Source organism: Coenobita brevimanus, chromosome 82 (genome assembly GCF_032717465.1).
Source record: "Coenobita brevimanus isolate Jiangsu-jjx chromosome 82, ASM3271746v2, whole genome shotgun sequence".
Lineage (NCBI taxonomy): Eukaryota > Metazoa > Arthropoda > Malacostraca > Decapoda > Coenobitidae > Coenobita > Coenobita brevimanus.
In genome coordinates this window covers 5,813,797-5,826,908 of record NC_137035.1, presented here as the reverse complement: position 1 = coordinate 5,826,908, position 13,112 = coordinate 5,813,797, and the positions used below count along the sequence as shown (strand labels likewise).

At 42.5% G+C, this 13,112-nt stretch overlaps 1 protein-coding gene across 1 annotated transcript; it reads right to left on the bottom strand.

Moving 5' to 3' along the window:
* Positions 1–343: 343 nt before the first annotated feature.
* Positions 344–6,100, bottom strand: LOC145409596 (heme-binding protein 2-like). Its single transcript, XM_080279949.1, has 6 exons — positions 5,998–6,100; positions 4,038–4,103; positions 2,756–2,900; positions 2,047–2,221; positions 1,557–1,670; positions 344–1,053 (listed from the first exon to the last, which is right to left on the bottom strand). Exons 1-6 carry the CDS (start codon positions 6,061–6,063, stop codon positions 987–989), a joined length of 633 nt encoding a protein of 210 aa, XP_080136075.1. The 5' UTR covers positions 6,064–6,100; the 3' UTR covers positions 344–986.
* Positions 6,101–13,112: the final 7,012 nt, after the last annotated feature.

Sequence of the window (13,112 nt, the reverse complement as noted above, 5' to 3'; positions counted from 1 at the left end):
TTAACGTCAAAGTGGTGACGTGCGGAGGTGTATGGTACTTAGGAGTACTACTGGACCTCAACTTCTCAAGGGATGGGCTATTAAGCCTATGCCCAGAGTCAGATACATGAAGATAATAATAATCCATTCTCTCATCTCCCTTTTCTCACCAAATTTCTCTCTATTCTCTCATCATCTTATTGTTCTCTCCACATCCCTCCATTCTCTCCTCTTCTTCCCCTCCCTTCTCTACATACTCTCTCTCCATTCTCTTTACATCTTCTCTCCATTCTCACCACATTTTCTCTCCATTCACTCCGTATTCTCCCTCCATCAAATCATCAATTTAGCATGTCTTAACATTTTATTTTTTATTTAGTATTTTTAAACATCTTTTCTATTACTACCACCAAATTCCATACGTGCAGAAAATTAAAGTGTGTGTGTGTGTGTGTGTGTGTGTGTGTGTGTGTGTGTGTGTGTGTGTGTGTGTGTGTGTGTGTGTGTGTGTGTGTGTGTGTGTGAGACAATGTGCGACTGCACACTGCTGTAAAATATATAGCAGTGTGCAATAATTTCTTGTGTGCACATGTGGCTGTGTGAGTAAAATTACAAATAATACATGATCACAGTAAGAAGGGTGTATACTCCTCTGTGACGTTAGAGTATCCTAGAAGACAATCAGCGAGCTACAATGACGTCATAGGTTGGGAGCCAATCACAGCGTTTCTCTGACATCGTAGGTTCTAGCAGACAATCAGAGGGAGTTTGGATGACGTCACGGGTTGAAAAAGCCAATCAGTGGGTTTCGCTGATGTTATAGGTTGAAGAAGCCTATCACAACAAGGTCTGATGACATGTGTTCAAAGCACGCTTTCTGTTTAAAGCTTGTGACGTCATGGGTTGAAGAAGCCCATCAGGGTAGACTCTGATCATGTCAAGGGTTCAAGCAGCTTTGATGGCGTCACGGGTCCAAGCAGCCAATTAGAACTCAGATATTCCATTCTCTAAGCAATCTGGACCCACACCTCGTTGTTCAAGGTCTGAGTGCTCATATGTGGCTTGTACATGGCTCTGTTGGGGAGCAGAAGGGTCAATGTGAGGGTGGGAGAGCTGCTGAGCCTTAGGGAACGGACGAGAGAGAGAGAGAGAGAGAGAGAGACAGACAGACAGACAGACAGACAGACAACATCCTTATGTGGTATGGAAAGAAGAAAGAAACGAAAAATAACCGTAAATTGACGAAAGATATGCAGAAAAATTACAATAATAATAATATCCAAACTTTCACCCAACAATCTTTAAATGGGGAAGGGGTGGGAATGGATGACTGAAATACAGAAACTGTAATAACACTGTCACTATTAGCCCTATCATAATCGACCCAACTCCAGTATTATTGTATTTAAACTGAAGATGCAAGTGAAAAGAGACACTAAGATAACATCAAGATCCGTACCCTTAAATCTTAATACAACTGACACGCTCCTAGTCAAAATCCTTCAAGCCCCTTTTCAGTATCAACATTCAACATTGCAATGTCAACATTTAACACGGCAGTTTCAACAACCACTTACCCATAGACCTTGGTATAGTCGGCGCCCTCCTCCTCAGCCTCCTTGAGATCTTTGATAAGGATTCTCTTCTGGTTCTCCCACTCCTTCATGCCCATCATCCACCCATTGAACGACCTGGCGTGGCGGAACAACAAGAAAGGTTAGGACTGAGGGACCTGTTGTTAAACCCGGGAGCACGAAATTGTGGGAAAGCCTGTGTTTTTTAGCGTAATTTTATGATGTATATGATGACGACAGAACATATCTGAGCTTCTGTAGCATCACTCTTTCTACAGACATTATCCCCCCTTACGTCTTTTGCCAGTATAGCGAAATGTTAATTATGGCTATCACTCCTGAGGAAACGATCCTGTTCTTCAGTGGACTTACTATGGACTGATATAAACAGCAGACACAAACTTAACGGACATGGGTGGGTTGGCCTGCAGTGCCGTGGGGTTACTACTACTACTGCTGTAATACTATTGCTACCATTGCCATAAAAACCCACCTCACAGCCACTTTGAAGTCCTCCCTTGAATCAATGTACACATCCTGATCCACAGGCATGGGTGGGTCGGCCTGCAGTGCCGTGGGGATGTAGGAGCACATCTTCACCTTATACACATCCTCTTCAAGATGGTCTGTCTGTATCGTCATCGGCGTCGTCATGTCCAGGTCTTCCTCTGAGGGAGAAAATATGGGATTAAACACACGATAACATTCGTCTTGTTCTTGTTGTTCAAGAGCTCACAGGTCGCTGAACATTCTGATATTGTTACTTGAGTTAATCCCAATGTTCTGTTAATGCAGATTTTTATTTTGTTTTAAATGGTCTACTGTCCACTAATGACTGCTGTTCTTGTCGTCTGAATACTGTAACGGGCTGCAGAACATCGTTAACATGTTCTTCAAGTTAAATTCACGGCGTGCATTTAATTAAAGCTCAACTATAGTTTATGCACCATAACTTGATGGAGATTTTCGTCCGTCTGTGGCTATTTTCCATAACTCAGTGGCAGAAAAAAGACAATACTACGGCTCTACATCCTTTCCATAGCACTTCTTCGTGACTAGTACCATATCCTAGTGTTACTCTGTTGCTGCAGCTCTGCATACAAGATGGAAATTTGGCATATTTAGGTCAATTTAAGGTAAAACGAGTATGAATGTACAGTAATAACGTCCCTTCCCCTCTCTCCGGCATACTGTTCACTCACCTTTGCTGTTCTTCCCGTTCACATACTCAAAGAGGCTGTAGAACATCCTCATCATATTCTTCTTCTTCTGCCTCTTGTCCGCCTTGGTACCAACCATGTGGTTGCAGACCCATTTCACCGTCCCGTAGCTCCTTACCTCATAGTTCTGTAGGAAATTCGGATCATGAGGCAAGAATAAAAGCACATACAGTATATCTATCTATCTATCTATCTCTATACACACATACGTACAAACATACATACATGCATACATACGCAAAGACAGAAATATGGCATACAAGAAGATGTTAAGGAGTAGCATGCAAATAAGTCACTAAGGAAGGAGTGCTACGAAACATCCTGTATCACAAAAATGATACCAAGGTGTAAAATGCAAAATAAGTAAGTATGAAATTGTTGCGACGAAGCGTCCTGTGCTACCAGGAGAATGTTAAAGTATAAAATGCAAAACTAGAAAGCATTCAGAGAGCGCATATCTTCCCCAATGCCATTAAAAAGGATCTGGATCCGGATCCGTGGATATAGAATCCGGATCCGGATCCGCCCCAAAATTTAAACTATTCTTTCTTGGTCCATGGTCAGCCTTTCCACAAAATTTCAATGAAATTCATTGAGAACTTTTGGAAATATTGTACGGGATAATCCGGATCCGGATCAAATTTAATCATTTCTTCCTAGGCCCATGGCCCACCCTTCCACAAAATTTCATCAAAATTCGTTCATGACTTTTAGAGTATTCCCGCATCCGGATCCGTGGATATAGGATCCGGATCCGCCCCAAAATTTAATCAATTCTTTTTTGGCCAATGGCCCACCTTTCCACAAAATTTCATTGATATTCACTGAGAACTTTTCGAGATATTGTGTGGGATACTCCGGATCTGGATCCGGATCCACCCCTAAATTTAATCTTTCCTTCCTTGGCCCATGACCCACCCTTCCACAAAATTCATCAAAATCCGTTCATAACTTTTTGAGTAATCCTGCTAACAGACAGACAAACAAACCAACGTGGGCTAAAACATGAGCTCTTTGGCGAAGGTAATAAGACGCAAAGAAAGAAATGCTACGAAGATGCTAAGGTCTAATATGCAGAATATATCGCCAAGGAAGAGGTGCTACCAAGATGCTAGGGTGCAATGTGTGGAATAAATCGTTCAGGGGCATAAGGTGTAATATGCATAATAAATCGTCAAGGAAGAAATGCTATGATGCAACGTGAAGAATAAATCGCTAAGAAAGATGTGCTACGAAGAAAACAACACACAAAACGGTACTTTACCTCAGTTTCTTTGATGACTGTGTAGGGGGCAACTTCAATCTCAATATCTCCATATCCTCCAAACATCTGCGGACAACATTCATATCGTCGGTTTACTGTACTTTCCTCTGATGGTACACAGCTACTCCTACAAGTTAAATGCTAAATCCTGGCTGCATGAAACTCGACTAGCCTTAGTTATGTGGTAGGAATGAGTTTCCTTGGTTACTAATCAAATTAATCTTCCAGTCCGACTACACATGGCCAATGACTTTTCTTAATTGAGCTACTCCTACAGCTGAAATACCAAGTCGTGGTTACACGAAATTCGATGTCCTGGCTGTGAAGTAGGACTGAGTCTCCTTGGTTATTAGCCAAATTAATCTTCCAATCTGACAACACTTGGCCAACAACTGAGTTGATGTGGGTAACGGATCTTTGTCAGGTTATTGTACTGTACTCTTTCTGTGGTGGGGGGGGGGGCACAATCTGGCCGCACCGCGGGGTGGTACTACCATTCTGCGGCCCGGTTGTGTTAGGAAGAATTCTGCCACCGTATTCTCTGCGTGTCATAAAAGGTGACTAAAAGGGACGGGGTGAGGGGACTAGGGACCCTCTCCTCTGTTTTTCAGTTCCTACAATGAGACAGGCATAGAAAGGGAAGGGAGACTGAGGTGAATCTAAGTTTGGAAGTATGACTGGAAGGACGTCAGATGTTGATATGGGAAGAGTGAGAGAAGGAGTGGCCTTGTTAGTGAGCCCGGAAGTGCAGGAGTGTGTGACTGAATGGAAGGAGATGTCATCGAGCCTTATGTGGGTGAAAGCTAAATTTGGACGTGAATTGAGGGTATCTGTGAGTGCATATGGGGCTGTGAGTGCATATGCACTGCGAAGTTGATCTTCGTGCGTTGTGGTGCGGTGAAGATCTGCACCTTCTCTCCTTGGGGCTTAGTTACATGTAAATGTGTGTGTGTGTGTGTGTGTGTGTGTGTGTGTGTGTGTGTGTGTGTGTGTGTGTGTGTGTGTGTGTGTGTGTGTAAATTGGGAGTGTGTCGATCTGTCTCGGCTACCCCACTTTCTCTGGGGGAAGCAGCCTAGGTATACAGATAGACTATGGAGTTAATAGCAAGAAAGAACATCCAAAGGGCAACTAACTTTACTATAACTATAATATGCTTCTCTGCCATCACCACACCACACAACTTCACATCATAACACTATCCAACACAGCACCATAATACTGTACCAACCATCCTTCACCACACCACAACACAAATTACGCACACACCACCATCCTTCCTAATATATCACCACACCACATCAACTACACCACAACACATACCCCACTCGTCACATCAGCTACTTCTCACCACACCACACCAACTACACCACATCACATACCCCTTTCGTTACATCAGCTACCTCTCACCACACCACGCACCACCACACCACACCACACCACATCACACCGCAAACCACCGAATCTTTGTCTCCCATCCACCTCCATCCTCCCCCACTACACCACGCACTAAACACCACACAACACCACAACTCACCGTATGTTTGTCTCATATCACCCCCACCACCATCACCTCCACAACCAGTCACATTACAGCTTACCACACCATCATACCTCACCACACCACGTCATACCATACCCCTGCACAACATCACACCACACACTGAACACCACACACTGAACAACACCACACCACACCACATCAAGCCTCTAGACCACAACACACCATTCCAATACTTACCGAATCTATCAACACCACACACCACACAATCCCACAATACTTCCTTCCACACCAGCACACCACACCACACAACACAATCCCACTATGCTTCCTTCTACAGCAGCATGCCACACCACATCACACCACATTGCCACATCGCATCACTCAACCTTCCTTCACCACACCACATCATACACAGTACCACACCACACTACACCATACCACACCACACCCCAACTCACCGAATCATCGTCCGCCACCGCCCCCACCGCGGCCACCACCAGACAGAGAAGAGTCAAACTGTGCATCTTCAAGGAGCTGCGACCTGTTTGGGACAGCAAAGTACAGTTTTCAAAAAAGGACCTTCAGCCTACTCTGTATGTGGTGCTGGTGAGACGCCTTCATGTGGTGACACCGATATAACCAGGTGCCTCAACTGACCGGTTATACAAATGTCCCTCACCTCCCTCCCTATCCCCCAAAGGAAGATGGTGGATTGCAGAAGGGCAACTTCAGTCTGCAGTCCACTTAGTTCACGTCCGGATGAGCCTGGGACCACAGTGAAAATAATAACAATAACAACCTATCTGTACAACAACGTCTCTTATTTAGATTATTCAAACTACTTTTAGGTGATTTTACTGTATATACATAGATACATGTCTATGAGTGAGGTGGAAAGAGAGAGAGAGAGAGAGAGAGAGAGAGAGAGAGAGAGAGAGAGAGAGAGAGAGAGAGAGAGAACCTTACCCTGCTAATCCTTTACGTCAACTGGCTACATCACCTCCTACAATTTCGTCTTATATACAGAATCAAACCCGCTACCTCCCCAACTCCCTCCTCACTTGTCCACCTACATCCCCCACGCCCACCTTCCACCCTCCCTAACTTCCTCCTTTCTTCATCTACATTCCCCCCGTCCACCTCCCTACCTCACTTCTTCCCTCACATTCCTTATTCCTTCCTCCATCTCCCTACCTCCTTCCCTTTTCCCCTACCCCCTCCTTACCCTCCCTTCATTTATATAGCGAACCCCTTCCCTCCCGGCTTACTTTCTTTGCGTCAGTATTTACAACAGAAAATATACATACGATTCCTGCCGTTTTCCCAGTTCCTATAGAAGAGGGCAACATAATGACATTACAGTTAGTGATCGCGACATACTACTTGCAATTAGCAAATTAAAAGAGGATAAAACACCGGGACCAGACAAAATATCTGCACATGTATTAAAGGAACTACAGAATGAAATATCAAAGCTTTTATCTGAACTTTTTAACTTATCACTTAAGTGCAGTAAGGTGCCACATAAATGGAAGCTTGCTAACGTAATCCCAATATTAAAAAAGGGCAACAGAGCACAGCTAGAAAACTACCGTCCAATTAGTTTAACATGGGTAGTTTGCAAATTGCTTGAAACTATTATCAGAGACAAGTTTGCGAAACAGAAACAATCTCACCAAAATTTACAACGTGGTTTTCGAATAATCGCTATTGCTTCACGAGCCTGTGGATTTTTTCAGTGATATACTGAATATGTACGAAGAGACTAAATCTGTTGATGTTGTCTACCTCGATTTTCAAAACGCTTTTGACAAAGTTCCACACAAGAGACTACTTCAGTAGCTAGAGGCACATGGTTTCAGTGGCAGTGCTCTCGGGTGGGTAGAAAATTGGCTCGCCTGACGAAAGCAGAGTTTTAGTAAATGGAAAGAGCAGACTGGATAAACGTTACAGTGGAGTGCCGCTGGGTTCAGTGTTAGGTCCTATTCTTTACTTAATATATTTAATGATATTGGGGACACTCACCATCCACTCACTCGATGTAGTGCTGCTCTCGGTTGTCTGTCCTTTCCTCTCCCCCATCCTTCTTTCCTTCCATCCTCTTCTGTCTTTCCTTCATTCTTTCCTTGTCCCTCTGCCTACGGGTGACTTAACACTCCCTCTTCTGTCTTTCTTTCCTTCATTCTTTCCTCTTTTTTCTGCCTGTGAGTGACTATACTGAGTGACAAGCCAATTGGTTTCCTGTACACCAGGACACCATTTACTACAATAGGTGGTAAGCATATAACCAAATTTTGGCGTCTGGTGGTTTAGTGGGAAATTACGGCGCTCCAGTCGGATTGGACCTGTGAAGGTTTATATCCAAGGGATGGTTGGGGTTTACTGCTCACGTAATGCCACTCAGGGATGAGTGAGATTGTCACTCTCATCTTAAATGTCAGGACCAATTTGCCTAGCACCGGGCTCCTACGCCCCTCATGGGGCAACGTAGGACTGGATGATGAGTAAATGAATGATACTGATGAAGGATTATGCTGTAAGATTTCAAAATTTGCTGAGGATACTAAAGTAGGTAACAGAGCAGATACAGCACTGCAAAAGCAGACAGTTCAGAGAGATCTTGATCAACTGTTTGACCGGGTCCAAGCATGGCAAATGGATTTCAGTATCAATAAATGTAAAGTGCTGAACACTGGCAGTAAAAATGTACGAGCCAGATATAATATGAATAATGTCCAGCTTTACAGGGTAAACTATGAAAAAGACTCATGCGTTATAATTACAAACTACTTGAAACCTAACAAACAATGTACAGAAGCTGTGAAAAAAGGCAATACATTGATTGGATTCATAGGTAGAGCATTTGAATATAAATCCAATAATATCGTCCTCATTTTGTATAATTCCTCAGTACGCCCATACCTGGAGTATTGCGTTCCATTATGGTCACCGTATTATAAAAAGGATGTGGAGAAACTTGAAAGAGAACAGCGAAGGATGACAAAGATGATACCTAGATTAAGAAATAAACCATACAAGGAACGTTTAGAAGCCATGAATCTCTTTACCTTAAGTAAACAGAGGTTACAAGATTTAATTCAAGTATTCACAATATTCAAAGGACACGACAACATGGCTGTCGATAAATATTTCACAGTTGATCACTCGAATTATACTAAAGGCAATGGGCATTAAATAATTGGCAAACGATTCCAGTCGCAGGAAGCTAAGCATTTCTTCTTTAAGAGTTGTAAAAATATGGAACAAATTGCCCTCCAATGTAGTAAATTGTAATACAGTGCTAATCTTTAAAGGTCGCTTGGATAAGTATGTCGTCTAATCCCCAGCTTAATGTTTAGTCCTGAATAACATACTTCATATATATATATATATATATATATATATATATATATATATATATATATATATATATATATATATATATATATATATATATATATTCACAGTGGTGAAAAAGGTATATCTGAGCGAATTCGAAGGAGAGAGGACGCGAGATAGGCCAAGGAGAAGGTGGAGAGATATGGGGGATGAATGTGTGAGGAAGAGAGGTTTGGAAGTCGGTGAGGCTAGGGTACTGAAAGGAGATCGAGCTGGCTGGATGAAATTTGTGAGATGAAGTGCATGATCAGGGACTCTTGGCACCCCTTTTTAACGTGGCAGCGTCTGGATTGACTCTGTCAGATACGATCATGTGAAGCTACAGAACGTGGTGAATGTTTTTGACGTATCTGATAGAGCCAGGATTCCGGGGGCTTGAATAATGAGTGAATGGAAGCGTTGCCCATTGGACTGGGCAATTTTGGGCTGTCTGGACACTGCTACTCCTCACCCTGCCCTAGGGTGGGAAAGGAGGTCCGAATGATGATGATGATGATGATGATGATGATGATGATATATATATATATATATATATATATATATATATATATATATATATATATATATATATATATATATATATATATATATATATATATATATATATATATATATATATATATATCCGGGATCAATTTATCAAATGCAAATATAGTATAAGCACAGACTAGGATATGCACAGATAGCCCTGTGTTAATGGTCACTACTCATACTTTCGACCTGTGATGGGCTGTGGATCACTCAGGGTCCCTCTTAGTTACGTGACCACCATCGGGATTTTTCTTAACGTACCAGGGGTCATTGCTTCAGGAGGTAACTTGTGTGCTTGTCTCACATGAGAAAGTTCCTTGTCTCAGTGGGGTGAAAGGAGCTGGGGCCTGATTGACTGCTGCCTGCCTTAAAAACGCCAGGCAAGGCTGCTGCACCACCCCTGAACATCCACACTGTGCACTGTGCAATTTCCACTTTGTGTCTACAGATGCACCGTTAACTCAACGTACCCGTACATAATATCATGCATTAGTTATTTATTTGATTATTCATTTTACTAATTTCTCTTTCTGGTTATTCAAACTGGTATCTTATAAAGTATTACAGAATGTAACTTTTCCTTTTCAGTCTCTCCTACGAAATTTCCATGTCAGTTTTTCCATGCTGCATGGTAGTTTTTCTCACTTTTTCCTGCCAGTTTTAACTGAGGGGTTTGGAGGCAGGGAGAGCCTTCTTGCCTTACTATCCTTAGCCTTCAGCATGAAGAATTAGATCTCGTAGTCATAGTCTACTCTGTAACATACAGCAAAGAAAGGACCATAAGGTCTGTTGTTGTTTGCTTTCCTTTGTACTCCTTTGTATTTTGTACTCCTTCCTACCCAACTCCACCAACTAACCTCCCTTTCCAACCTTCCTACCCCACTCCCTTTAGTTTCATTCCTCCCTCCCTCACCATCCTAAGTACCTAACTCCCCCACCTCCCTACATCTCTTGCTTTATTTCCATGCCTCGCCCCCTCACCTCCCTACCTCCCCCATCTTCCCCCACCCCTCCCTTTTCTCCTACCCTTCCCTCGTCCTCCCATTCTCTCTCTTTTCCTCCTTTCATTAACCCCAAGGCCATCCCATTGTCATATATACAAAACCAGTCTACAATCTGTAGCATAAAGGCACAATGGAGCATCTCTCAAAACATTTCAGTAGATCTCATTGCTTTCGAAACATTTTGACACATTCTTCGTAACTAGTACTATCTCGAAGTGTTAGGGTATTGTTACAATTCAGCATTCAGGTTGGAGAGAGGGCAATTTTTTGCCATTTCAGAGTATGAAAAATATAGGTGAGGGACTTTTGTATAACCAGGCAGTGGAGCCACTTGGTTATATCGGTGCCACCACATGGAGGGATCCCTCTCCACCTCCAGGATTACAGGGACATAGGGAAACTAATTTTATTCCAGACTCCGACCGGCTTAGGAATCTAAGAACATCCAGATAGTGTTGGGAGTAGCTGGCAACAAGATGGCGGAACTGTCCACTTCCTCCCCTAAATAATGAGGACACCATAACACAAGCCGTAATTACAGAAAAGAGCCATTCACGGTGATCCTACATGCCTGTCTCCGTGGTCTTGGATACGTGGATAAACACACCATACATACACACATATACACAAACTACACATACACAAAGAGGCACACACATAGATACACACACCCTACCGACAAACAGTACATAGACAGCTACATCTTACAGACAGACAGACATACACAGACGATTTATACACAAAAATACAGGTGCACAGCTACATACGCACACCGTACACACTGGTACACAGACGTATACACACCTTACAAACACACAGGTACACAGATCAGACACGCACACAACTACACAGACACACAGATATATAGAGATACAGATACAGTACACAGACACAGACGCATACATCCATAGACCACACAGATACACAGACACACACATACAGAGAACACACAGACACAGAGATACAGACACAGATGCATACATACACAGACCACACAGATACACACACACACACACATGGAACACACAGATACAAAGACACAGATGCATACATACACAGACTACACAGACACAGAGATACACACATACACGGGACGCACAGATACACAGACAAATAGATACACAACCATCACGCTGATACACGGACACACAGACACACAGATACACAGACACAGATGCACAACCGCCACACAAATACACAGAAACAGACACACAGATACACACACACACACACACACACACACACACACACAAATACACAGACTCAGACACAGAGATACACAACCACCCACACAGACTCACAGATACACAGGCGCAGATATACAGACAGATAGACACACAGAAACACAGCCACCACACATACACACTACGCACAAACACCATGCTGATGCAGAGACACACAGATACACAGACACACAGATAAACACACACACACACACACACACACACACACACACACACACACACACACACACATTCACTGAGAGAAACACAGGCCATTCAGACTGAGTGGTCCTTTCTATGTGGTGCAGTCTTAACCTTGTTAGCAAGTGTATATTATCTGAGTGAACATTTTCATGCTAAAAGATTAATATTAATAGATAGTGTTACTTTTTCACAGAAGTACTGGTGTGTGTGTGTGTGTGTGTGTGTGTGTGTGTGAGAGAGAGAGAGAGAGAGAGAGAGAGAGAGAGAGAGAGAGAGAGAGAGAGAGAGAGAGAGAGAGAGAGAGAGAGAGAGAGAGTTACAATTAGTAAGGCCAGTTTAATATAACTTCGACATAAAGCCAACTATAGTCGCGGCGCACGACTCTGAGGTTGTCATAATCGTACCCTGGCAACCTGCCATTCAAAGTGCGTCCGATTTCGTATCATACTGTACACGAATCATGTTATTATGCACGAATATATTATACACGAATATTATTTTGCACGAACATATTATACATGAATATTATTATGCACGAACATATTATACACGAATCACATGTGTCTCATACACGAAATCAGACGCACTTTTGAATGGTAAGTTGCCAGGGCACGATAATAACAACCTCAGAGTCGCGCGCCGCGACTGTTTCCGGTGGAATGAATTATCAAATAACATAGACTTGATCGGGGTAAATTAACCAGATTTTTTCTGTAATTTATCTATCCATCCATCTATCCATCTATCTACCAATCTATTTAATATGGGAAACATCTTGGAATGAAAGGATTAAAGAGGTTTTACCAGACGGATCCCGTTGGAAGTCAAGGAGTTACGAAACAAAAGTCACCTTACATAACACCGGATCTGGATCCAAAATGGAGTTGACCACAGTAATTACAGAATGACTGGACAATCAAAGGAATGCACTGATAAAGTCTTACAAAACAGGAGACACAGGGCTCCATTTTCTTGCGATTTTGTTAATGTACTGGTAAAGAAATTTCGACCTTATACAGCACGAATGTAAAGGTCAATTTTAGTAGTTTTTTCTGTGCATTGGCAAGACTTAATACTCCTTACTGAAGATGGACATAAAAGGTCAATATTACTTTTTTTCTGCTGGATCATCCTTTTGTGTTTAAAATTTCGTAAGGGATAATGAAGGAAGTATGTCATTAATGATGTGGAGTAAGAGTGAGTTTGCAAATG

Bases quoted from the DNA above. Each gene is read 5' to 3' on its own strand.
- LOC145409596 (XM_080279949.1), bottom strand. From the start codon at position 6,063: ATGCACAGTTTGACTCTTCTCTGTCTGGTGGTGGCCGCGGTGGGGGCG. The intron at 4,104-5,997 runs GTGAGTTGGGGT...TGTTGTCCGCAG, and splicing joins CGGTGGCGGACGATGATTCG to ATGTTTGGAGGATATGGAGA. The intron at 1,671-2,046 runs GTGGGTTTTTAT...CCGCCACGCCAG, and splicing joins GACTTCAAAGTGGCTGTGAG to GTCGTTCAATGGGTGGATGA.